General features: G+C 36.0%; 1 protein-coding gene and 1 pseudogene across 1 annotated transcript; one reads left to right on the forward strand and one right to left on the reverse strand.

Moving 5' to 3' along the window:
* Positions 1-9,368: 9,368 nt before the first annotated feature.
* Positions 9,369-10,322, reverse strand: LOC116641063 (olfactory receptor 13C2). Its single transcript, XM_032418478.1, has one exon. It carries the CDS (start codon positions 10,320-10,322, stop codon positions 9,369-9,371), a length of 954 nt encoding a protein of 317 aa, XP_032274369.1.
* A 563-nt stretch (positions 10,323-10,885) lies between these two features.
* Positions 10,886-27,285, forward strand: LOC116641310 (annotated as a pseudogene).
* Positions 27,286-27,904: the final 619 nt, after the last annotated feature.

Genomic DNA, 27,904 nt, shown 5'->3' on the forward strand with positions numbered 1-27,904 from the left:
TAGTGCTTCCCAATTACCTTCTGTAGGGTTTTAGAGCACTGTCCTCTGAGTATGAGACTTGGACTCTAAATCCAACCATGCTACTTACCAATACATACAATTAGACCAACCGCTTGGCTTCTTTGAAACTCAGTTTTCTAATCTATACCAGGAGGATGATAATTCCTAAATTAACTTGTTTTAAATTCTCCCTCCACCACCCCAATTTCATGAACTATCTAATATTTCAGAGAATCACAAAGAGTTTATGATTTCATGGTCTCCCTGCTTTCTAGAACCACAGTCACAGACTCAGATAAAAAAACTTAGCATCTTCTTTATAATCTATTGAAATTTCAACCCCCAACCATGGATGAATATGAAACATTTTACTGATTATTTCCAGAAAGGTTAATGTTAGAAATTTCTGCTCTTTTGTCCACTTCGGGCAGCACACACCACCACTTCCACTGAGGCTTTCTCTATTGTCTTTCCCCACCCAGCACCCAATTTTCTTGCTCTAGCTCTGGATCCTCTTGCCTTCCCCATTCCCTTCTTTCTTCACCACTCTCTTGTCCTCTCTCTCATAAACAAAACAATGAGGTCTCTTTTTCTCATGCAGATTGAGTCCCCACTCATTCCCTTACCCTTATCTCATATCCTTTTAAGAGTCTCACCTATCCTAAATCATTTTATTGAGATACTTTCTTTAAAATGACTTCCGATTCCAGTGCTAAAATAAATGTTTTCTAACAAACTCCCCTCTTTCTTCCTCAATGTCAGAGCCAGAACAGACTCAGAGTTCTAATCCAACCCTCTTATTTTAAAGTTGATGGACGCTTGAAGGCATTTAATGACTTATCTGAGGTAAATGAGAAAATCAAAAGCATAAAGCCAAAAGTCCTATCCCATATTCAGGACTCATTTCAACTCAGTATTTTTTCTACCAACTAGTATTTCTTTTTAAAGTAAATATCTCTACTCTGGTTTCCTGGCCTAGCGGAGACCCATTAATAAGCTTTATAAATCTGAGGGTACAGAAAGAAATGGATAATGTCTACTTTCATATACCTTCGCACATGTAATAAGCATCTTCATTTTTGATTAATGTATGCTTCAATATTTAAAGTTGATCTACAGCATGGTCTTTCTTGTGAATCTTGTGCAGTTCTCAAAAAAGTAAAAGAATCTGATTTTTGTAATTAGGACAATATTCCATGATAACTATATTACAGTGAGTTGTGCAGAGGTATTTTTACTCAGAAGATTGCAATGAAAAAGGAAATGGATGTTCTTGGTTTGCAAAAAATCAACCCAAATCTTGCCTGATTCACAAGTTCTCAAAATACAGAGCTTTTGTTAATTAAAAATATGAAAATAATTTCTTAAGAAAAATAACGACATAAAGATTTGTTTTGCCAAAATCACCACCCTATATGATCTGCTCCCCAAAACTTACAAAGGGTTATCCCTGGATCTAAGACTACTAAAGCTTCTGTTGCTATTAGGGACCTTCCAACTCCCTTAACAATTTAGCATTGTGCTTCTGAAACATAAAGAAGTTAAGAAACTTTCTAGTTCTCCAGGGTATGACTCTCCAAGTTCCATTAACTAATTGGGAACCAAAAAAAATAGATAAAAAAATTTTAAATTATTTCAAGTTATTTGGGTTAAGCAGCATTTGTGCAAGCAGAATTGGAGGAGACTATTTGCCTATTCCATGCCTTCTGCAGATAGCCCTTGAATTACACACAGCAAACATTGCAAATAAGAACTATAGAAATGTCTGCGTGTATGGCCTCAGCTTGTAAAGTGACCGCTCCAAATATTTCAGTTATCTGAGAAATAGAATATAAAACATCCTTACTGAGCTTTTAAATGGCCACAAAGAGAGAGCACTGATCAGTCAAATAATTTATTACTATCAAATGCCCTTGAGTAATATATAGTAATCTTTGAAGGAATAGTGCATTGGAATGAGTACTAGACTTAAAGAGTTGTGGATTAAACCTTAGTTCAACTATTGATTAGTTAAGTAATCTTAGACAATTGTGGTATATTAATTGCATTAATGACCCCAATTCTTCACAATGATTTTGGCCCTACACATGTGACTTGATTCGATCATGGAGCATTAGCAAATATAATGCAAGCAGACACTTGTAAAGCACTTGCACAATTAGGTTAGTCCTCTCTTTTCCATCTCTGCTACTATCATGAAAATACATCCAAGTTAGCCAACTGGAGGATAAAATGCACATTAAGCAGAACTGAGTTGCTTCACTTGCCAATAGCCAATGTTGTGAGCCAGCAATCACTCAATCTCCAACAAATGAGTCCAAAAACAATCAATAAGCCAACTCATAGCTGATTTGAGATATAAAGATAATCTAGTTGAGACCACCTGGCTCCAGGCATCTCACAGACTTTAATAAATGCTTACTTTGGTATGCCACTGAGATTTTATGACTGTTAATTATGTTGTATCACTGTAGCAATGTAAGACTGATGGAGCAATAAATGGTGTCATTCCCTATCCAACACTGACTCACCTGGTCTTTATCCTTCTTAAAAGAATCATAATTTTATTCATTTGTCTATCCCATTTTTATCCATAGGAAAATATCCTGATAAGCCCAAGCCTCCTACTTTACTTTCTAGAAGCTTTACATTTTTACCTTTCATACTGAGATATGAAATCCATCTAGAATTAATCTTTGTGTATGGTATGAGGCAAGGGCAAGATTTATTTTTTATTATGTGCACACTATTTGACTCAACATGATTTTATTGAAGAGCTCCCTGTCCCATTGCACTGCAGTGTCACTTTGACATAAACTAATTGACCATATATGTTTGGATCTGTTTGAGTCTCTTGTTTTGTTCCATTAGTCTATTTTTCTTATCCTTGCACCAATACTGCATTGTCTTATTAGATATAGCTCTATAATAAGTCTTGATTTTGGCCCTCTAAATGATTTCTTCTTTATGGATGGATTGTCTGGTGTTGGCATAATATATTTTAGCATCTGCTTTGCAATTTTCACAATATACCTGCTGGAGTTTTGATTGGGATTACCTTGAACCTACATTTCAATTTAGAGAGAATTGACATTTTTATACTATTGCATCTTCTAATCCATTAATTTAGGTCTTTTTAAATTTCTCTCAATAATATTGTATTGATTCTTCTTGTATAAATGTCTTACACATACTATATTAGATTTATTCATATATTTTTATATTTTTGATGCTATTATAAATTGTGCTTTAAACTCTTTTTTCTACTTTCTTGTTATTGGTATGTAATGATTTTTCTATGCTAAATTTATATTTAGCAATATTGGTAAATTCACTTTTTTATAATAACTTCTTAAATATTTAATGAAGTATAGTTGACAATAAATTATTAATTCCAATAGTATGTAGGCCATTTGAGTATTCTATATACATATAGCGTGATTCATAAATAATGATAGATTTGTTTTAATTATTTATATCATGTATCATTACTTTTAGTACTGATTATGAATTCTGGTACTATTACAATGTGACATTCAGGAGCTGAGAAAAATTGGGCAAAATGAGAGAATTTTATTTGAAAAAAGTATTGGTACCTGAAAATGGCTATTTAAAACTATGTTTTGATTACTTAAAAATTAAGATTCTTCCTGTAACACAGATTACAGAAGACATAAAATATTTCTAGTTCTAAGATACTGTAGCAAATATAAAGTCCATTTTCTTAGTACTGGGTATAAATGAGCTCCCAGGAATCCTATAAAAAGTATTTCTAATGATTTTAGTGAGACAGAACAAAAGAGAATAAAAATAAATAAAAAATATCTGTCACTCTCTGATGTCTAATAAATGTAAAGCAAATTAACAAATTTCAAAGTAAATTGTGGAAAATATCATTTTAATAGAGTATCTGGGTAGATCTTATCTAGCCAATAGATCTGCAATATGAGCAGATTCTGAGACAGAATTACTTGTGTCCAGGTGATGGAGATGCAGGACCTCAGTAGAAAGCTTCACATGTTTTAGCTCAGACCAAGGTCAATTGTCCTGATGATTTTATATCCCAAGATACTTTCTGCCTGGGGTCCAGTTAAGGGGCCTTCACATATCATAGTGCTTATTCAAAAACTTAAGGTGAAAAAAATATACCTGAGGATAAAGCTATTTCCAGAAAAGATGAGAAACTGCTCTGATCTGCACTAGTTGAGACAGTGTTGTTAATGATAGGCTGGCATGCCTTCTAACAGAACCCAAACATCTAAAAACGAACACACCTATACTCCTCAATAAGTATGGATATTAATTTATTAAACATTCTACCAAAATTGCAATGGCAATTTGCAATGGCAATTTGCCATTGCAATTCGCAATTGCAAAGCAACTAAATGCTTGACATATTTATGTTTCAGACCAATATTTTTTATGAGTATCAAGCAAGCTATAGACACAAATCTACATCTGTCCAGAGTAATCCTCTTTTTTGACACATGCAGAAATTTGGCTAGAAAAAAAAATTTGTTTACTTGTAGCTTTAGTTGATCTTCCCTCAGCATTCATTTCATGTGCAGGACATGGTTTCCCCGAGTCTCGAGGTAACCTAAAAAAGACATTTAATAGCCCATTCATAGAAACTTGAGAAACTTCTTACCCTTCTGAAGTCAAGATATTTCATGGATGTGATAACTCAAGATTATATTAAATAAGTACATTTTCCCTGGCTTATAAAAATCCCAGAAATTCATTTTCCCCAATCTAGTGGAGAGTAGAAAGTATGGCTTTTAATGTCAGTCTTTTCAGGGTCATGGCAAACATACCTTGACATTTTCAAGCTACCTCAGAATTTATGGAATCACAAATGACATCTCATTTTTGGAGATTCCAAATTATTTATCCTTTAAAATAATAGGAAAACCTCTAATGGACTTAAAGGCCATCAGCAAGAAGAATATCAAGGATGTCTTATTTAAAAATGTCTGTAGGGGTTCCCGGGTGGCTCAGTAGGTTAAGCATCTGCCTTTGGCTTGGGTCATGATCTGGGAACCTGGGGTTGAGCAGGGCTCCTCGCTCGGCAGGGAGACTGCTTCTTCCTCTCCCTCTCCCTCGACTGCCACTCCCCCTGTTTGTGCTCTTTCTCTCTCTCTGTCAAATAAATAAATAAAGTCTTAAAAAAGAAATGTCTCTAAGTAATGAGAGGTACAAATAGACATAACAAATGAATATCCACGTGTAAATGTATGACCATCAGGCAACTTTATCTTAAGAGAACTGTTGAATCTTTAGCAATGTGGTGAATAGGGAAGTATTTGAAATTTTTCCTATTTTCCTGTAGGTATTACTCCATTATATATATTTTTTTAATTTTTATTTATTTTTTGACAGAGAGCAAGACAGCAAGAGAGGGAACACAAGCGGGGGAGTGGAAGAGGGAGAAGCAGGCTTCCTGCGGAGCAGGGAGCCCGATGTGGGGCTCGATCCCAGGACCCTGGGATCATGACCTGAGCCGAAGGCAGACGCTTAACGACTGAGCCACCCAGGTGCCCCACTCCATTATATTTTAATATTTAATGATGAGTAACAGGCCAAAGTTTACAAGGTTTAGATTTCCCACACATTCCTCACCTCATAAGAGGCAAAGCCAGTAAGAGTGATCTTCTGATGAAAAAGCTAACGTTCCAGTGGGAAAACAGAGTTGCTTTGTTTTGGACCCTCATTCTTTTGTTATAAAATGATCACATATCATCTTAGATGAATTAGTTGCCAGTCCCTCCATAATAAAATGAAAAGGAAAAACATTTTTTATAAACACACAATACAGTTTTATTATCCTAACAAGGAGCTACCAGAAATAACAATCTTTCTAGTGAATTATTATCTGAAAGGAAGTCCACAGATCCAAATAAAGTTATTATTATGGGTGGATATTAAGCAATTTTTCAGTGACAACTGAAATCTAATGGAGTATCTCCAAATTTGATGAAAGAACCGCCCGTTTAATTTGAAGAGTCCTTGGGAGTATCTCCCATGTCCTCATATGTGTTCACTCTGTCTACCTCAGGACACAGCCATTACAATGTTATGATCTGCTATTCCTATCACTTCCCTGGAATCTGATGCTCCTGCTGCTTCTAATAGGCCCACTTTTAGGGTGTTCATATATTAGGTCATCCAAGCTAGGCCTTTTGACAATGAAAGGAGAACTATTACTAATTATACAAGGGAAACTGGTGTTAACTAGACTAGTTCTGAGCAAATAGAGATACCTGGTCATCATTCCAAGATTGGTTCTGTTAGGGCCATCATGTTACAAAGACACAAGATGTTTCACAAAAAAAAAAGGGGGGGGAGCATTATGCTCTGTTTGTGCCCTGGCTGACAGCAACTACTTAAGTTTTGGTCCAAATTTAATGTCTTTCAATGCCCAGACCTAAATTCATGGAGTCAGGCTGCAGAAACAATCTCTGGCCAGATATCATGCTTCTCTGGGACTCAGAGTGATGATAAATTTAAGATATAATTCTAATCTGAGACACAGTGAACCCTATTAATATAACAGGAGACTAGGGACTAAGGAAGGAGTTGGATGATAGGAATCTTTATGAAAGCTCATGGTGGAGATTAGGAACAGTGAGATCTGAAGTCTAATTAAGGTTTTTCTTTCTTCCTTTTCTACATTGTCATTCCCTTATATCTTCCTCAAACTTTCAGTTAGTAAATAGAAGCCCAGAACTAGCTACAGTTCAGGGAATGAAGGGAATGTATATCCATGTGTGGGATAAAACATACTGGACCAAGAACTGCATCAACATTGATGACAGCAAAGAATAGGCTGAAATAACTGGCCCTGAAGCCAAAATAGTGGTGTGGAACAAGAGATCAGCCACAACCAGTAGTCTCTCAAAACTCTCATTCAGTCACCTTTCAGCTATTCTATCTCCCTCTGAATGGCACATTATTCTCTCCTAAGAAAGTCAACTAAAGTTCAAAAATTGCTAGTCTCTCTTTTCCCTAAATATTTTTCAAAGAAGAGCCAATCTGCAATATGGTGGTTCCACTTTCTGGGCAGCTACAGAATGACCAGCTCTAAATCCAACAATCCAACCATGAATCAGTGAAACAACTCTGACCCCATTTTTAAAAATCTCTTATCCCATTTTTTAAAGTCTTATTTGGATAAACTGGGTTCTAGCCAGCTTCTCATTGACCATCATGATGAAAGAAAGTAATGCAAAGGAGTGACACAAAAAGTAATATATATGACCTTTCTGGAAAGAAATTCCAAAGAACTCCACCTTGGGAATAAATATATTTGAAGTGTATCAGGCTGTGAACCTGTTATATAAAACCTCTACTGTGGTTTGTCAATCAAATCTTTCATGACCTCCTCGGGAATGCTGACAGCTTCTGGTTTGAGACAAATGTTGTTGGCTCTATGTACTGGAGAAATTGAAAACATTTTATCCCCCATATAGTTTCAAGAAGTACACCATTCCAAGAAGTCACTTAAGTCTTAGGTCTTTTTGTTATTTTTAGTTAGTCAGATATAGGGTGTAGGAAGGATCTAGAACTTGTGGTTCTCTCAAATATCCTGGGAAATATTCTCAGAAAATAATTAGGAAGAGAACTAAAAGATTCAAGGAGAGGGACGCCTGGGTGGCTCAGTTGGTTAAGCGTCTGCCTTCGGCTCAGGTTGTGATCCCAGGGTCCTGGGATTGAGTCCTACATCAGGCTCCTTGCTCAGTGGGGAACCTGCTTTTCCCTCTGCCTGCTGTTCCCCCTGCTTGTGCTCTCTGTCTCTGTCTCTTTCTTTCTGACAAATAAATTAATAAAATCTTAAAAAAAAAAAAAAGATTCAAGGAGACAGAGATAGAAGTAGCGTGACAATGAAATAAAGGAGTCATTTCTCTTTCATTGTTGCCTCTTTCCGAACTATAGGGGGAAAATAAATCTCTACCTTATAATTAAAAGTAAACACAAAATTTTAAAAAATTTAAAGGATAGAATAGAAAACCAAGAATATTTTAAATAAAATTTTTAAATAAAAATTAATTAAATAATGTGGGGTTTTAACCAGCATTTAAAAACTAAAGCAATTAAACAAATGAATAAAACCAAGTAACTTAAAACCTTAAAGTGTTCTGAAACTGTAAAAGAAACATAAGCTAAATTACTTAAATTTTTAAATAAAAAAATTCTGAGGATAATACAATAGCAGGAAAGAAAAAAAAAGATGTAATACCCAACATTAAAATCTAACATGAATATTTAAAGTGTGCAATTCAAATCAGGAAAAAACAAAATGATAAAAAGTAAATATTTTTTAAAGCTGAAGGTTACCATAACAGAATAAAGAAATATAAATCCCAGATAAAAATCAAACATAAAAACCATCTAAAGGTAGACCCACCATTCCCTAATAACAGAATTCCTTTTGGATCAGCAACATACTTCATGGTTAGAGAGCCAATGGGACAAAGGAAAAGATATAGCTCTACTTTAATCCATGGATAGTTCACTCAGAAGTTATTTGCCTTTTTTTTTTTTTTTTTTTTTTTTTGCTTTTAATTTTCAAATGGCTTTAAAAATCAGGTATTAGGTTCCAAGTCCAAAGCAGTTAGATTCCCATGTGTCAGAAGATCTTTGGGAAAAAAAGCTGTCAAAGTAGATATGTTGAAAGTAATAAAGAATAATAATTTAATGCCTCATAGGTGGAGGTGAACAAAAAGTTCTAAAAAAATAATACTATTCTAGAACCAAAAAGTTTAATATTATACAGCTACATAGACAGAGGAGAATCAGCATTACATATTTGAATAGACCCCAAGTAAATCAGACTCTTCTAGTAATTACAGTACTGTAAATTCATAATTTTAACTGAGTTTTAAAAATCTGAAACCAGTTTTCATTTTGCCTTATAAAGTATGAAATTGGTTTTGGAAATAATCTTATAAAAAAAAACATGTTATATGCAAACAATGAATCATGGAACACTACATCAAAAACTAATGATGTAATGTATGGTGATTAACATAACACAATAAAAAAAAACAACAACAAAAACACATTTTAAAGGTTTTAATACAAGCGTTAACTTTTTCCTGTCTGGAAATCTCTCTCATTATTATACAACCCCTCTACTTGCCCTCACAATCAAGCTCTTCAACAACAAGAACAAGAACAAACTACAATCATTGACTCCTAAAACATACACATTTATTTACTTATTTTCATTATGACTGCACCAAAAAAATTTTAGAGCTTGAGAGCTTTGAGAGATGAATTTGACACAGTAGCAAGAACCTATTTGGCTCTTTGGTTTCTCTAATTGATTTCCACATTGTGATTATAAAAATTACCTGTCCCTTTCCCATTTACTTGTTAAACATATTTCTTCTCAGTAGGTGTTTAACTGCCTCCTTCACATCCTTGTTCCTAAGACTGTAGATTAAAGGATTCATCATAGGAGTAATAACCCCATAGAACATAGATATAAGTTTGTCAGTAGCATCCAAGTCATCTGAATTAAGTGTCTCTTTAGACTTGGGCTTCATGTACATGAAGAGAATGGTTCCATAGAATATTATCACCACAGTCAGGTGGGCTGAGCAGGTGGAGACTTTGCTTCTCCCCTCAGAAGAGTGAATTTTGAGGATGCTGACAATGATTAATATATAAGAGATAATGATTAATAACAGTGGTGTCCATATAAACAATGTTGTGGCCACAAGCATGATGAACTCATTGCCTGAGATGTCAGCACAGGCCAGTTTCATGACAGTCAGAATTTCACAGGAGAAATGATTGATGACGTTATTCCTACAGAAAGGCAATTGTACCACAAATACAGTTTGTACTGCAGAGTTGATGACTCCTATGATCCAGGACCCAGCTGCCATAGGCACAAAGGAATCCTTGCTCATGATGACAGGATATCTTAGGGGGTTGCAGATGGCCACGTATCGGTCAAAGGCCATCATGCCCAAGAGCACACACTCTGTTGTCCCCATGGCCAAGCCAAGGAACATCCGCACTGCACAGCCAGAGAAGGAGATGGTCTTTCTTTCTGAGAGGAAGCTCACCAGTGTGGAGGGAATGGAGGTGGTGGTGTAGCAGATGTCCAAGAAGGAGAGGTTCCCCATGAAGAAGTACATAGGGGTGTGAAGGTGGGAGTCCAAGATGCTGATTAAAATAAGGGTGCCATTGCCCAGAAGGATGACAACATACATTACCAAGATTAGCACAAAAAAGAGTAGCTCAAGCCTTGGGTAACCAGAAAGCCCCTTTAAAAAGAATTCCACCAGAATGGTTTGATTTTCCCATTCCATTTCACTTTCTCTTTACCTGTAAGAATTCAAAAAAATTTTTAAGCATAATAATTTATTTATTCCGGGAAATCCAAGTTCACCAATGCACATATATAAAAATTTGCCATGGACCCAATGAGAAGGAAGAAAGAAAATAAAGAAGGGGAAGAAGAGAGAAAAGGTAAAGAAGTGAAATAATCAACAAGGGAAGTGAAGTATGAAGAATCTACCGTATCCACCATTCTGGGCCAGCAATTTTTGAGGCTGATTTCACACATCACCTCACTTAAACCCCACATTTATGATCATTTCAAAAATAAGAAATTTATCTAAGTTAACCAAAGAGAGTTTAAGCCTAAAGTCATATAATTAATATGTCGCAAAGCGTCGGCCCAAACTCAAGCTTGCTTGTGGTCCCTAATTATCTGAAATGTCTTATGAACTATAAAAGCAATAAGGAATGCATTATATCAGAGATTTGGTTAGCTAACTTGTAAAGACAGCCTGGCTCCTAGTCAGGAAGACTCAATAATAACCCATTGCATATTAAAACATGGAAAGAAGTGTGTTAATTGGATGGGACAATGGTCAGCAATAAACCCAACCAGTATTTACTGACTGCCCTGATTGCCCAAAAAACAAGTACAATTCCCGTAAAACCCAATTAACTGAGGTTTTCTTGTTACAATGCAAATATCCTTTTTTTGGTGGGAGATAGAACAAAATTGTAATAATTATCATACAGTAAAATACATAGTAAAGTTGAGTTTGTCTCTTTTAGTGTATAGTTCTATGAATTTTGAAACATGTATAGATTCATGTAACTATAGCTATAACCAGAACACAGAACTCGTCTATCACCCTAAACACTGCCTTGTGCTATCCCTTTTTTGTCCTTCCTTTTGTCTACTCATAAATCTTGCAAAGACTAAAATGCTTTTTATTCTATAATTTTACCTTTTCCAGAATATCACATAAAAGGAATCATATGAGCCATTGGTCTCTGGCTTCTTTCTCTTAGCATAAAGCCTCTGAGATTCATCCAAGTTGTAATTGCTGAGTAGCATGCCACTGTATGGATGTACTAGAGTTTGTTTATTCACCTACTGAAAGACATTTGAGTTGTTTCCAGTTTTATGGCAATTATGAATAAAGCTGTTATAAAATTTATACCCACATTTTTGTGTAAACATAAGTTTTCATTTTTCTAGGGTAAATTTCAGAGTGGCATAGTGGATGAAGAATCGCACATATCTAAGTTTATAAGAAACTGCGAGTATTCCAGAGTAGCTGTATCATTTTTGCATTCCTACCAGAAATGTATGGGAATTATAGCTGCTTTTCATCCATATATATATATATGTGTGTGTGTGTGTGTGTGTATGTATATATATATAATATTTATAATTATATATATATTTTGCCCATTTTAATTGGATTGTTCATTTTCTTTTTGTTGAGTTTTGAGAGTTCTTCATATATTCTAGCTATGAATAATATTTTGGATATATGACTTACATATATTGTCTACAAGTCTGCGACTTGTCTTCTCATTTTCTTAATGCAAAAAAACTTTTCATTGCCACTTTAACCAGTTGCTGCTTAAGTTCAATTGATATAACATCCATCCGTGTTATGACCAAAAAGACATTTTCTAAAAGGGCAGTTCTTTGACACCTCTCACCTTGGGTTATTCTTCAGGGAAATATTCACTGCCATCACTCAGGGATCAGAAACAGTAGGTTTTCCATCCAAAGACTTTGCCTCATAAAGTCTCAGGCCTTCCTTTACTTTTTCTTCATAAATAGCACCCCTCCCACACACACACATACAAATTTCCTTTCTTGTGGACACAGAATCCATTGAAAAGGCTCTAATTCACTCAAACAAAAAGACACCTGACATGTAGAACATTTCTCCCTATTCAGGAAACTTAGTGTGAATTTTAGGTCTGAATCCTTTGGACCTATTTTAACTGGCTTCTAACTACTTATATTTGCCTTTGGTTATTATTAGGGTACTTGTTCCATCTTATTTTTGCCCTTATTTCAATCAACTTCATCTTCTATAGATTCTTTTATACCTTAAAGATGCATGCTTCTTTTATTCTGAGTCCCATATTCACCTTCTTTAATGCTAGCCAGCCAAATCCCAATTCCTTGGTAAATGATGACTAAGAAGTAAATTCACTCTGCAAGTTCACTTTGTCTATTGAAGCAAATGTATTTTTTTTAAGAAACTGAGATTTTTACTGACATGCAGATGTACATTAGAGTTAATGTTTCTACAAAAAGGTTCTATAAACAATAGAAGTCAACCTACTAATTTTCATCACATGGATGAAAATTTTCATGACACGGATGGATGTTATATCAAACTCTATTCACATTGTAATGAGGAGTGTTATGCCCCCATAGCAAAGGCCAGCACCATTTAAAGCAAGAAACTCCGGTTGACATGTTTAAAGAAAGGCTATTTCAATTCATTCATATAAAAGTTAAATGAGCGTGTGTGTGAGTGTGTGTGAGTGTATGAGTGTGTGTGTGTGTCAAATATGATGTCTCAAGTTAACCATAGGAATGCATTACCAACAACAACAAAAAATTAAAAGTACTCAAAACAATTCTCCAAATACTCTTATAACAATGAAAATCAAAATTCTTCCCTTTTAGCTAAAAACTCTTTTCTCTGCTTCATTTACTTTTTACACAAATCAAAATATGTATTCAAGAGCAAGTAATAAAAGTTTTCCAAACAGCAGCCCAGTGAAAGGCTCCAGGACAGGGACTGTTTGTCTGTTCATGATTAGCACTAGACAAACATCTGCTAAATAGAACCAAAGAGAACTGAATTGGTGCTATGAGGTAAATTGTTACAGAATCCGAACACTGGAAACACAAGCTTACTTTACATTCTGGATCAAGAGTGCAAATCTGCTGCCTATTGTACAGCAACCTCACCGGACCAGTGGGAAATGACATCATTACATATGTAGGGACTACTGAACCAAGGACCCAGAAACTATATTCTGATTAAACGAATTTTTATTCCCACTAAAATAAATTCTAGACCTAAATATCCATCTTTTTTGGATATTCAAATTATTCTTTTGGTCATAGTTTTAAATTTTGTCTCTATTTTCTCACTATATCAATGAAAATCCTCTTGGAATTTTTTTATTCCTATTCTATATAGACTCTTTATAGTAAAAAATATTCTATCCCCCATACACATGGCTATTTCAACTCAGTTCACTGGACTGACATCCCCTTGGATTTGTTTTATTAGTATGTTTTCAGCAATTACCTCTAAATGGAAGATCGATTCATCACCTAGGTTGCAACACACAGCAGATTGTTTTACCTTGATCTTCTATTTGCAGCCTATTGTACAAAATTTTCCATGAGGTTAATGAATGTCTGAAGGGACTACCACTGAGGACCACAATGTCACAGGCCTTGTTGTCTGGAAAACATTGATGGCAAGGGTACTATTGCAAAATTGTTTTTAAACTATACATTATAGCCAAATATGATTGATCACAAAGGGAGCGTATTTTGGCTGTGCTAGCTCAAAAGTAAGATAAAGGGGCACGTGAGTGGCTCAGTCGTTAAGCGTCTGCCTTGGCTCAGGTCAGGATCCCAGGGTCCTGGGATTGAGCCCCACATCGGGCTCCCTGCTCCGCGGGAAGCCTGCTTCTCCCTCTCCCACACGCCCTACTTGTGTTCCCTCTCTCGCTCTCTGTCAAATAAATAAATAAAATATTTTTTAAAAAGTATGATAAAAATAAGTATCTGAGAATATGGAAGATTTCATTTGCCCTTCAAGCCCAGGTGGAAACATTGCCCTATTGTGAAGACCCAGGAATTTCTCTAAAGAATTTTCTCTGCGCTCAGGAAGGCAATTTAAATATTTCTTGCTCTAAGGGACTTACGCACTTTTCTAAGCCATAGCTTTAAATTGCTTCAGGGGAAAGACGTTCAAAACTTTTGAAAACTTCAAGAATAATCCCCTACAGACTTAATTATATTAGATCCATACTGTGTTTCAAATAACCAATCAGGATATGTCTTAACCCATTCTGTATTATCATATACTGCTGAAATCCTTAATCCAAATATATTCCAGTGGCTTTGTCCATACCTTTGTTCATCCTACCATGTCTTATTGATAATATAGTAGAAACACCTCATTTAGCTACATTAGCTCTTGGTTATTAATAGTAAGAGTAAAAACTTATAAATTTCCAGGCATTGTTATAAGAATTTTATATATATTAAGTCATTTAATTCTTATTTAGTGAGTGAAGAGAAAAAGTGTTTTATTGTACAAAATAATCTAAAAATTATTGAAGCTGAAAATCAGAATTTACTTGTACTTATGTGAATATGAGTGGCATTTTGATATCCACAACAAATTCAGAAATTTTGCAACAATTCAATGAAAACCTAGAAGCCATTGAGCTATTCAGTTTTCTTATTGCAACTTTATAACCTAATTTGTAGCTCAATCCCACTCCATACTGTAAGCATCTCCAAAGAATTCACCTAAACAGGGGCACCTGGGTGGCTCAGTCAATTGAGCCTCTGACTCTTAGTTACAGTTCAAGTCATGATCTCTTAGTTTCAGCTCAGGTCCTGGGGTCAAGCCCCACCCCCGTGTGTGTGTGTGTGTGCGCTCGCGCGTGCCCATGCACACACACCAGTCTTACTTTCTCTCACTCTCTCAAATAAATAAATATTTTTTAAAAGAATAGATATACTTATCACCCACGTGAATTGACATAAAATTACCACCTATCTAATACAAACAGTTAGGAGGTAATGATGAATATATGTATAAAATACTAGGTACTCTCAGCCAACTTCTACTTCTGAAGGGTATGTTCTCCTTTCCTTGAACTGCTTCACCCAAATAATGAATATAATTTGTTTACCACGAAACCACTAAGCCAGGTAAAACAGACTTTGACTACAGGTCTAAGAACAGTAGGAAAAAACCATAGCACTGAACAGAAACAAGTTAAAACTGGATATCCAATATCATTGTTTCTGAAGTTCATTGATCTGACCATACAGCTGCAGCCAGCTTCCTGTACATCTTCTTAGGTCCTGGTCTGTCAACATGTGACTAAGCTTCCTTCTCAAGAACAGAGTTCTCTACCCATTTTTTCCCTTCTTCTCAGATCATAAGGGATCCTCAAAATCCTATATCCAACATTACTTAAGTGAAGCACCTAAGTAAGTCATATCAGAACAATGTGACAAGAAAATAAAATTATTCTTTTACATTTTTTGACAGAAAAGTTTTAGTTACTATTTTTTAACCTATCATTAAAGCTGGGACATGGGTCATAATTTTATAAAATCAAATGGCTCATTAAAGAGCTCCCCACCAAGAACCCTCCTACACTGTTGGTGGGAATGCAAGCTGGTGCAGCCACTCTGGAAAACAGTGTGGAGGTTCCTCAAAAAGTTGAAAATAGAGCTACCATATGATCCAGCAATTGCACTACTGGGTATTTACCCCAAAGATACAAAAGTAGGGATCCGAAAGGGTACGTGCACCCCGATGTTTATAGCAGCAATGTCCACAATAGCCAAACTGTGGAAAGAGCCAAGATGTCCATCAACAGATGATTGGGTAAAGAAGAAGTGGTATATATATACAATGGAATATGATGCAGCCATCAAAAGGAATGAGATCTTGCCATTTGCAACGACGTGGATGGAACTGGAGGGTATTATGCTGAGCGAAATAAGTCAAACAGAGAAAGACATGTATCATATGACCTCACTGATATGAGGAATTCTTAATCTCAGGAAACAAACTGAGGGTTGCTGGAGTGGGGGGTGGGGTGGGAGGGATGGGGTGACTGGGTGATGGACACTGGGGAGGGTATGTGCTCTGGTAAGCGCTGTGAATTGTGCAAGACTGTTGAATCTCAGATCTGTACCTCTGAAACAAATAATGCAATATATGTTAAGAAAGAAAAAAAGAAGAAGAATGTAGCAGGAGGGGAAGAATGAAGGGGGGGAAATCGGAGGGGGAGAAGAACCATGAGAGACGATGGACTCTGAAAAACAAACTGAGGGTTCTAGAGGGGAGGGGAGTGGGAGGATGGGTTAGTCTGGTGATGGATATTGAGGAGGGCACGTTCTGCATGGAGCACTGGGTGTTATGCACAAACAATGAATCATGGAACACTATATCTAAAACTAATGATGTAATGTATGGGGATTAACATAACAATAAAAAATTTAAAAAAAAAAAAAAGAGCTCCCCACCAAAAAAAAAAATTTGTTTAACTATAATTATCTTTTCTGTCATCACCTAGGATGTACAAAATATCCTAATGGGCATGCAGTGCAACTCAGCCTCAGTGTGTAATCTCCAGACCTAAAGACATTGCTTAAATTATTTAAATTGAGATTTTACATTTTTTTACTATAAATTAACCTTTCAAACATAATTAGGCACCTATCTCAATTTTTTCCATTTTTAAAATTACATTTTCTGTTTTCCATATGTATCTATATTTATTTGAGAAACTTGGACAATTCAGAAAAAATACCATGGTTAATTTTTTAAATGTATCTTTCCAGCATCTATCACACATAAGTTTTCCTGGTTAGGTTTTGGCTTTGCAAACAATGCTAAAGACTAGTTTTTGTTTTTCTTTAATATTATCATTTCAACATAAGTATTTTTGTATTAATAGAAATTCTTCAAAAACATTATTCAATAGTAGTAAAACAGTCCACCAAATGATGTACTATGATGATTTCATAATTCCCCTCCATCAAAATAGACAAGTATGAAAAACTACTTCAAAACGTAGCAGGTAGGAAGACGGCACTGGAACAGGAGGATCCTGGGCTTGTCTCTTCCCATAAACACAACTAGATAATTATCAAATCATCCTAAATACCCCCAGAATCAACCTGAAGACTGACAGAAAAAACTCCACAACTAAAGGGAAAGAAGAGGACACCTTGAAGAAGGTAGGAAGTGCAAAGATGTGGCTTAGAGGAGAAAAAGGATCAGGGGTGCTGCAGAAGAGTGGGAGTCTTGGTCATGGAGAAGGGTGAGAGAAAGAGGAGTACACAGGGAAATGTACAAAGAAAACATTTCCCCAAAGCCATCAGCTGGGAAAACTAGAGAGGCTGAATTTTGTGAGTTCTTGCAACTAGTGGGGCTTAAAGCCTAGAGTTTTAAAGGTCAGTGGGTTTGGCTGGGCTAGAGCCCTAATGGCACTGCACTGCTCCTGCAGAGAAAGCAGGCAAATAGTCCAGGGGCAGATGGCATGGAAGCAATGATATGAAGAACATCTGGGGCACACAGTGGGGAGATTATTAGCTCCTCTTCTAGGAGCATGTCCCTGAGATACAGCAGTCACAGAAACACCTCTCTTGGAACAAAGGAGTTGGCTGGCACCTCCCTTGCCCCTCACCATAAACACAGAGCCACATGCGGGAAGCAGTGCAGCACTGACACTGCTGCGTAACTTACTTACACCAAGCCCCCTGACCTCTGGCAGGACTGCCCTTCTAAGTCACTTGCCTCAGTCCCAGCACGGTGGGCCTTTCCCCGAAAAGGCCAGCACAAACCCCTGCCTATACCACATCTCCCCACTAGAGAGTCCTGCAAGGCCTCAGTTCTGGTGGAGGTGGTGTTAGGTCTCATATCACAAGCAGACAAGAGCACACTTAGTTAAAACTCACCACATTCAAGCCAAGAGCCAAACACTACCCACAGTAGGCAAGGAGAACTTCTGCAGATTACTGGCCTGAAGGATAGAGCAGCCAAAACACAACAGTAGAGTGCATGCAACACCCACTGGAGACACTTCCTGAAGTGTCAGATCCTGGGCACTACATGACCTGTTCTTCATAAGGCCATTACTTTCAGGAGAAGGAGACATCACTGGCTTTTCTAACATAGAGAAAAAAGCAAAATGCCAAGGTGGAGGTATTTCTCCCAAATGAAAGAACAAGATAAGGCTGCAGCCAGCGTTCTAAGCAAAACAGATATAAGTAACATGCCTGATGGGGAATTTAAAGCAACAGTCATAAGGATACTCACTGGGCTTGAGGAAAGAAGACATCAGAGAGACCCTTACCACAGAGATAAAGGAGTTAAAAAAAAAAATCAACCAGAGATGAAGAATGCAATCAATGAGACTGTAAGCAGGCTTGGTGCAATGAACAGTAGCTAGAAGCAGGAGAAGAATGAATTAATGATATAGAAATAAAATAACAGAATATAATAAAACTGAAAGAGAGAAAGAAGAATTATGCAATAGGAGAAAAGACTTAAGGAACTTAGTGACCCCATCAAATGGAATAAAATTCATATTATAGGAGTCTCAGAATAGAAGAGAGAGAAAAGGGGACAGAAAGTTATTTCAAGAAATAACAACAGAAAATTCCCCTAATCTGGGAAAGGAAACAGACATCCAGATTCAGGAGGCACAGAAAACTCCCATCAAAATCAACAAAAGCAGGCCAATACCAAGATATATTATAATTAAATTTGCAAAATAGACTGATAAAGAAAAAAAGCAGCAAGACAAAAGAAATCCTTAACTTACAAGGGAAAACCCATAAAGCTAGCTGGAGATTTCTCAACAGAAACTTGGCAAGCCAGAAGAGAGTGGCATGATATATTCAAAGTGCTGAATGGAGAACATCTGGAGAGAATGCTTTATCCAGCAAGGCTATTATTCAGAACAGATGGAGACTTGGAGTTTCCGAAACAAAAACTAAAGGAGTTCATGACCACTAAACCATCCCTGCAAGAAACATTAAAGGAGACTCTGAGTACAAAGGAGAGACCAAAAGTGACAAAGGCAAGAAAGAATCAGAGAAAATCTCCAGAAACAATGATAAAACAAGTAATAAAATGGCAATAAATCCATATCTAACAATAATCACTTTGAAAGTAAATGGACTAAACACATCCATCAAAAGACATGGGGTGTCAAAATGGATAAAAAACAAGATCCATCTATAATGCTGCCAAGAGACTCATTTTAGATCTACAGATACTTGCAGATTGAAAGAGAGGGGGTGGAGAAATATTTATCACTGAAATATATGTCAAAAGAAAGCTGGAGTAGCAATACATATATCGGAAAAACTAGGCTTTAAGACAAAGACTGCAAAAGGAGACAAAAAAAGGGCATTATATAGTCATAAAGGGGATAATCCGAAAAGAATATATAACAATTATAAATATTTATGCACCCAACATGGGAGCACCCAAATATATAAAACAATTAATAGCAAACACAAAGGAATTAATTGATAATAACACAATAATAGTAGGAACTTTAACACCCCATTTACATCAATAGATAGATCATCCAAACAGAAAATAAACAAGGAAACAATGGATTTGAATGACACAGTGGACCAGATGGACTTAACAGATATATTCAGAACATTCCATCCTGAAATAGCAGAATACACATTCTTTCAAGTGCACATGGAACATTCTCCAGAATAGATCACATATTAGGTCACAAAACAGGCCTCAACAAATTAAAAAAAAACTGAAGTCATACCATGTACCTTTTCTGACTACAATGCTATGAAACTAGAACTCAACCACAAGAAAAAAACTGAAAAGACCACAAATACATGGAGGTTAAACAACATGCTACTAATCAATGAATGGGTGAATCAAGAAATCAAAGAATAAAACAAACAAACAAACATGGAAACAAATGAAAATGAAAACACAATAGTCCCAAGCCTTTGAGATGCAGCAAAAGCCATCCTCAGAGGGAAGTATATAGTAATACAGGCCTATTTCAAGAAACAAGAAAAATCTCAAATAAACAACCTAACCTTACACCTAAAGGAGCTGGAAAAGGACAACAAACAAAAATAAAGCCAGCAGAAGGAAGGAAATAATAAATATTAGAGCAGAAATAAATGATATAGAAACAAACAAACAAAAAACAATAGAACAGAACAATGAAACCAGGTGCTGGTTCTTTGAAAAAATTAGTAAGATTGATAAACCTCTAACCAGACTTATCAAAAAGAAAAGAGAAAGGATCCAAATAAATGAAATCACAAATGAGAGAGGAGAAATAACAACCAACACTGCAGAAATACAAACAATTATAAGAGAATATTATTAAAAACTATATGCCAATAAATTGGACAACCTGGGAGAAATGGATAAATTTCTAGAAACATATAAACTACCAAAACTGAAACAGAAGAAATAAAAAACTTGAACAGATTAATAACCAGCATAGAAATTGAATCAGTAATCAAAAAACTCCCAAGAATTCTACCATTTTTTTAAGATTTGGAGCGAAGATGTCCTTCAACAGATGAATGGATAAAGATGTGGTTCAAATATACAATAGAATATTACTCAGCCATCAGAAAGGACAGATACCTACCATTTGCATCAACATAGATGGAACTGGAGAGGATTATGCTAAGTGAAATAAGTCAAGCAGAGAAACACAGTTATCACATGGTTTCATTCATATGTGGAACGTAAGGAATAGCACAGAGGGCCATAGGAGAAGGGAGGAAAAACTGAATGGGAAGAAATCAGAGAGGGAGACAAACCATGAGAGGCTCTGGACTCCAGGAAACAAACTGAGGGTTACAGAAGGGGTGGGGGGAAGGGGTAACCAGGTGATGGGTATTAAGAAAGGCACATGTTGTGATGAGTACTGGGTGTTATACACAACTAATGAATCATTGAACACTACATCAAAAACTAGTGATGTACAGTATGTTGCCTACCTGAAGGTAAAAATTAAAAAAAAAAAAGATTTTATTTATTTATTTTAGAGAGAGAGAGCAGAGGGAGAGGTAGAAGGAGATGGAGAGGGAGAATCCCAAGCAGACTCCCCACTGAGCACAGTGCCTGATGCAGGGCTCAATCCCACAACCCTGAGATCATGACCAGAGCCGAAATCAAGAGTTGGATGCTTAACTGATTGAGCCACCCAGGTATCATAGTACCAGACATTTAAAGAAGACGTAATACCTATTCTTCTTAAACTATTCCAAAAAAATAGAAAAGGAAGGAAAACTTCCAAATTCATTCTATGAGGCCAGGATTACCCTGATACAAAAATGAGATAAACATTCCACTAAAAAAAGAGAACTACAGGCCAATATCCCTGATGAACATGGATTCAAAAATTCTCAATAAAAATGCTTGCAAACCAAATCCAACAATACATTAAAAAATCGTTCACCACAATCAAGTGGGATTTACTCCTGAGATGCAAGGTAGTTCAATATTTGCAAAATAATTACATTAATAAAAGAAAGGATAGAACCATATGATCATTTCAATAGATGCAGAAAAAGCATTTGACAAAGTACAGCATCCATTCATGATAAAAACCCTCAACAAAGTAGGTTTAGAGGGAACATACTTCAACATAAGAAAGGCCATGAAAAACCCACAGCTAATATCATCCTCAAATGGGGAAAAACTGAGAGTTTTTCCTCTATGGTCAGGAACAAGACAAGGATGTCCACTCTCACCACTGTTATTTAACATAGGACTGGAAGCTCCAGCCACAGAATCAGACAAAAAAAAAAGAAAAAGAAAAGAAATGAAAAAGAAATAAAAGGCATCCAAATTGGCAAGAAAGAATGAAAACTTCTACTGCTTGCAGATGACATGATATTCTATATAGAAACGAAAAGACTCCACCAAGAAACCACTAAAACTAATATACAAATTCAGTAAACTCGCAGGATACAAAATCAATGTACAGAAATCTGTTGCATTTTCTATACACCAATAATGAAGCAGCAGAAAGAGAATTTAAGGAATCAATCCCATCTACAATTGCACCAAAAACAGTAAGATACCTAGGAATAAACCTAACCAAAGAGGCAAAAGACCTGTATTCTGAAAACTATAAAACACTGATGAAAGAAATTGAAGATGACACAAAGAAATGGAAAAACATTCATGCTCATGAATTGGAAGAACAAATATTGTTAAAATGTATATACTACCCAAAGCAATCTACAAATTTAATACAATCCCTATCAAAATAACAACAGCATTTTTCACAGAGCTAGAACAAACAATCCCAAAATTTGTATGGAACCACAAAAGACCTCAAATAGCCAAATCAACCTTGAAAAAGAAAAGCAAAGCTGGAGGCATCACAGTTCCAGACTTCAAGTTATATTACAAAGCTATAACCATCAAGGCAGCATGGTACTGGCACAAAAACAGATACAAAGATCAATAGAACAGAATAGAAAACCCAGAAATGCACCCACAACTATATGGTCAATCTTTCAAAGCAGAAAAGAATATGAAATGGGAAAAAGACAGTCTCTTTAACCAATGGTGTTGGGAAAACTGGACAGCAACATGCAAAAGAATGAAACTGGACCACTTTCTTACACCCTACACAAAAATAAATTCAAAATGGATGAAAGACCTAAATGTGAGACAGGAAACTATCAAATTCCTAGAGGAGAACATAGGCAGAAACCTCTTTGACATCAGCTGTAGCAACTTCTTTCCAGATATGTCTCCTGAGGCAAGGGAAACAAAAGCAAAAATAAACTATTGGGACTACATCAAAATAAAAAGCGTCTGCACAGTGAAGGAAACAATCAATAAAACTAAAAGGCAACCTACGGAATGGAAGAAGATATTTGCAAATGACATATCTGATAAAGGGTTAGTATCCAAAATATACAAAGAACTTATCAAACTCAATACCCCAAACACCAATAATCCAGTTAAGAAATGGGCAGAAGACACAAATAGATATTTTTCCAAAGAAGACATCCAGATGGCTAACAGACACATGAAAAGATGCTCAACATCACTCATCGTTAGGGAAATACAAATCAAAACTGCAATGAGATATCACCTCACGCCAAAATGGCTAAAATCAAAAACACAAGAAACAACAGGTGTTGGCAAGGATGCAGAGAAAGGGGAACCCTCTTACACTGTTGGTGGGAATACAAACTGCTGCAGCCAATGTGGAAAACAGTATGGAGATTCCTCATAATGTTAAAAATAGAACTACCCTATGATCCAGCAATTGCACTACTAGGTATTTACCCAAAGAATACAAAAATACGAATTCAAAAGGATACATGCACCCCAATGTTTAAAACAGCATTGTCTACAATAGCCAAATTATGGAAACAGCCCAAGTGTCCATTGATGGATGAATGGATAAAGAAGATGTGGTTTGTATATACAATGGAACATTACTAAGCCATCAAAAGAATGAAATCTTGCCATTTGCAACAACATGAATAGAGCTTGAGAGTATTATGCTAAGTGAAATAAGTCAGTTGGACAAAGACAAATGCCATATGATTTCACTCATATGTGGAATTTAGGAAACAAAACAAATGAACGATGGGTAAAAAAAGAGAGAGAGAGGTAAACCAAGAAACAAACTCTTAACTATAGAGAAGAAACTGATGGTTACAAGAGTGGAGGTGGGTGGGAAAGGAGTTAAATTGGTGATGAGGATTAAGGAGTGCACTTGTGATGAGTGCTGGGTGTTGTTTGGAAGTGTTCAATCACTATATTGTACACCTGAAACTAATATGACACTGTATGTTAACTAACTGGAATTTAAGTAAAAACTTTTTTAAAAGGTAGCAGGCAATGATGGCAATATTATCTAAAATTCCAAATCCTATGGGCAATAAATAGAAATTTACAGGTACTATCAGTAATCTTAATTTTTTTTCTTTCCTTTACACAGATTCTGGGCCTCATTTTATAAAGATATAAAATAAAAAATGCAGGAAGCATTTCAAACACAAACGTATTCAAGACAGTACTCTTTTGAAGAATGGAATATTTGGAATCTATCAATTACCTCTTAAAGGAGCTACTCTAGCATTGCAAGAGAAATATAATTACCTCCACTCAATTTGTTATTTTTTTTTAAAGATTTTATTTATTCATTTGACAGAGATAGATACAGCAAGAGAGGGAACACAAGCAGGGGGAATGGGAGAGGGAGAAGCAGGCTTCCCGCAGAGCGAGGAGCCCAATGCGGGGCTCGATCCCAGGACCCTGGGATCATGACCCCAGCCAAAGGCAGACGCTTAACAACTGAGCCACCCAGGCACCCCAATTTGTTATTTTTTTAAGGCATCAAAAGAGATGAGTGGCTTTCTGTAGGAATGATTATAAGAAAATCTCTTGGCAGCAACAATTTTGGGGCTGTTAGAATACAAATATACCACCTTAGTCTCAGCATAAAATAATTATTTTCTGAAAATAATTTCCAAATAGGAATAAACATTTTGAAGAACTTAGAAGCGAAGAAATGGCATTTGATCGGATCCATATCTTCCCTAAAACGGCTTCAGTATAGACTCCAGATTACTAACGCTTGTTCAAAGCCTCTATCAGAGTTTTACTGGCAGACTAAAAGTAGGTTGATAATGCTTCTGCAGTAATTCAAATTTCATTCTTAAACAGGAGTGTATCTTGGCCTAGCCACCTCCTCATGTTCTCTTTGTAAACCTGCATAGTTTGGTACAGCTTACATTGGATAAGGGTCCTCTTTCCCATAGCCAATAGGATTGTAAACTTCCTTCTAAATTGACTACATGGTATGATCATTGTTTCCTTAGAGAGCAACATAACTTACTGTCAAATGACAATCACAAGGCAAATCCTATACCATCTCCACAGCCATTGTTTGAAAATACTAAGTAGTAACTCATCCATTGGATCAATTAATTTATTTATCTAGGGAAATATTTTGCAACTCTGGTTAAAAACATGCAGAGCTGTTTTGAAAAGGACATTCTGTGATTCATTTACTATAAACAGGAAGGTCATTTACTAAAATTTACTCTCTAATATTTTTTTCAAATTGAAGAAGTTCCATGCTCTTTGGCACACAACCCAGATGCTTTAGCTCACCCAAAGTTCTTTCTTTAAAAAAAATATGGGCCCTAACTGCAAATTCAACAAGTGCAAGATAAATAACTTTCAGATCGACAGCCTATGTGCAATTTAGTTGCTTGTACATCTACAATCTAAAGAACATGAAACTGTTTTATACAGAACTCTCACCGCCAAGCCTCACCAGAATGTTCAGTTTCACACTGCCTACTATCTAGTTACAGTTGTATACACAACTGAAGCACAATGGTGTTCTCCAAGGTTTTAGAGAGAGTCGATCTAAGAGGACTTGTGACTCGTGTGTTCTGTAGAAAAGCAGCATCGGCATCACCCAGTAACATGTTAGTAAGTGTAGATCTCAGGAGCCACTTCAACCCAACTGAATCAGAATCTATATTCTTCAAAGATTCCCCAGGTGGTTCACATATGTCCTAAAGTTTGTGAGACACCACTAGATCAGTGGCTTTCCTCCTTATTTGCATACTAAAATCATCTGGAGAGCATTATTTTTAAAAAGGTGTCTGATTCCCACCCTTTAGCTACTTACAGAATTTTTGGATGACAATAAAGTGTAGTTAAAAAATATATGAGATTTAAAATCAGAAAAAACAGACTTGAATAGCAGCTTATTTACTCACGATTTTATGTAAATTTCTTCTCTCGGGATTTCATTTTCCTCAGCGAATTATAGTGATAATAAAATAGGTAATGTGTGTGAACATGTTTGTTAACTATAAAACTCTAAACAAATAATATTGTTAGTGAATGTCGTAGTGTAAAATCAAATAAGTAAATCTTTGTTGAGAAAAATAAAGCATGTTCTCTCTAAAATATTGATTTTTAAAGTGGAGTTTATGGATTGATTGCATCAGAAATAGCAGATGTTTGTTAAAATGCAAATCACTCTTCCCTGCCTCAGAACTTGTGCATTATAATCTCAGAAAACCGAACACAGAAGCCTGCATTTTTAATAAGTTACCCATGTGGGTCAGCTGCTTTATGAGCCAGAAGAGGAATCCCACGAGCTCTCACTACTGTTACCACTATGCCAGCTGGTCCTCACATAGTTGTTGGACCTCCTACGCCACTTATCTTTTACTTTATATAATATGGGACCACCCATTTAACTCATATGCTGTTTCTTTTTCTGGCTTATTCCAGGTATGAAAAAGGAAAATGGAAAGGACCAATTGGACAACTGAAATTCAGTACATTCTGAGTACCAAGGAACTGAAAAAAATTCCTTTTTGTCATTTGGTTAGTGCTATACCTGGTACTCCTCCCAGAGAACAGCACCTTGGTCATCATAACCCTCCTAGAAGCCTGCCTCTACATGCCTTTTCATTGTGGATATCTGGTATTTATCCTCTTTTGTCCCCTCTATGCTGGCAAACTTGCTACCATAAAAAAAAAAAAAACCTCTCATTCACAGGTTGTATTATATAAATGTCTATCTCTTCATGTAATGGGGTCCACAGAGTGTGTGTTCCTGGCAGTGATAGTATATGGCTTCTACATGGTCATCAGCAAATCTCTGAAACAGCCCATTATCATAAACAAGGCAGTTTGTGTTTAGATGGCAGCTGTCTCCTGGAGATTAGGCTTTTTCAATGGAATGACACAAAATGTACTCTCATTAAGAGTGTTCCTTCGTGGAAGAAATGTCATTAATCATTTTGTGTGAAATACTAACTTTAATAAGGCTGGCCTGAACAAGTGTTTTCTTGAAAAATAGTATAATAATGTTGGGCCATGTAATATTTTCATTTGCTCCATTCCTTCTAATTTCTGTTTCCCATATTTTCATCATCTATACTGTACCAAAAATTACTTCAGCTGAAGGAAGAAAAAAGGCCTTTTCTGCATAACAGTGGTGACTATATCTTATGGGACAGTCCTCTTCATGTACATGAAGCTGAAGTCCAAAGACATTGACTTCAGACAAACTGGTTACCCTTCTCTATGGGTAGTCAACCCCATGCTCAGTCCTATCATCTATAACCTGAGAAATAAGGAAGTGCTTGGGGCTATGGGAAAATTAATGAGTAGACACTGGTTATGGAGAAAATGATGAGAAACTAATATCCTTGAATTCATGCACAAAAGAAGCTCACATCACTTAGGGGAAAAAAAGAAGCTCACATATTTTGAGACAAGGGTTTTCAATATAAAGAGAACAAAAGAAGGTCATATGTAGAATCTCAGAACTTAGTCTAATTATATCACTTTGGGAAAATAACTATGATTTCATTAAAAGGTAGGGCTAAGTAGTCTAAGAAATGCAAGTAAACTTATGGGAACAAAAAATAAAATATCTGAAATTAAGCCTTTCCAAGAAAACCCAACACATACAGCTATTTAACAAATAAAACATATATTTTAGTAGCTTTTATTTGAAATACTTTTGATATATTTGTTTGTGCTTGTTTTTTTTTTTTAATTTTACCGAGACCTCATTTGGCCCCAACCTACATTTCCAACTACACATTTCACCTTCTTGTTTCCTACCTATACTGCCCCCATTCCCTTTGCACATACTGTACTCCACTCACTGCAGTTACCCAATTCTTTTATGTTCTTTCTCATCTAAGAACAATAGCAAATGCTATTTCCTCTGAATTGTCAGATTTGTCTTTCTCTAGTGAAATCTTAGCAATGACAGAAGAAATAGGTCAAGTGTTACATCTTCT

This window comes from Phoca vitulina, unplaced genomic scaffold, assembly GCF_004348235.1.
Source record: "Phoca vitulina isolate PV1807 unplaced genomic scaffold, GSC_HSeal_1.0 scaffold21, whole genome shotgun sequence".
In the NCBI taxonomy this organism is placed as follows: domain Eukaryota; kingdom Metazoa; phylum Chordata; class Mammalia; order Carnivora; family Phocidae; genus Phoca; species Phoca vitulina.

Excerpts from the sequence above, each read along its gene's own strand:
- LOC116641063 (XM_032418478.1), bottom strand. The coding sequence starts at position 10,322 with ATGGAATGGGAAAATCAAACCATTCTGGTGGAATTCTTTTTAAAGGGG.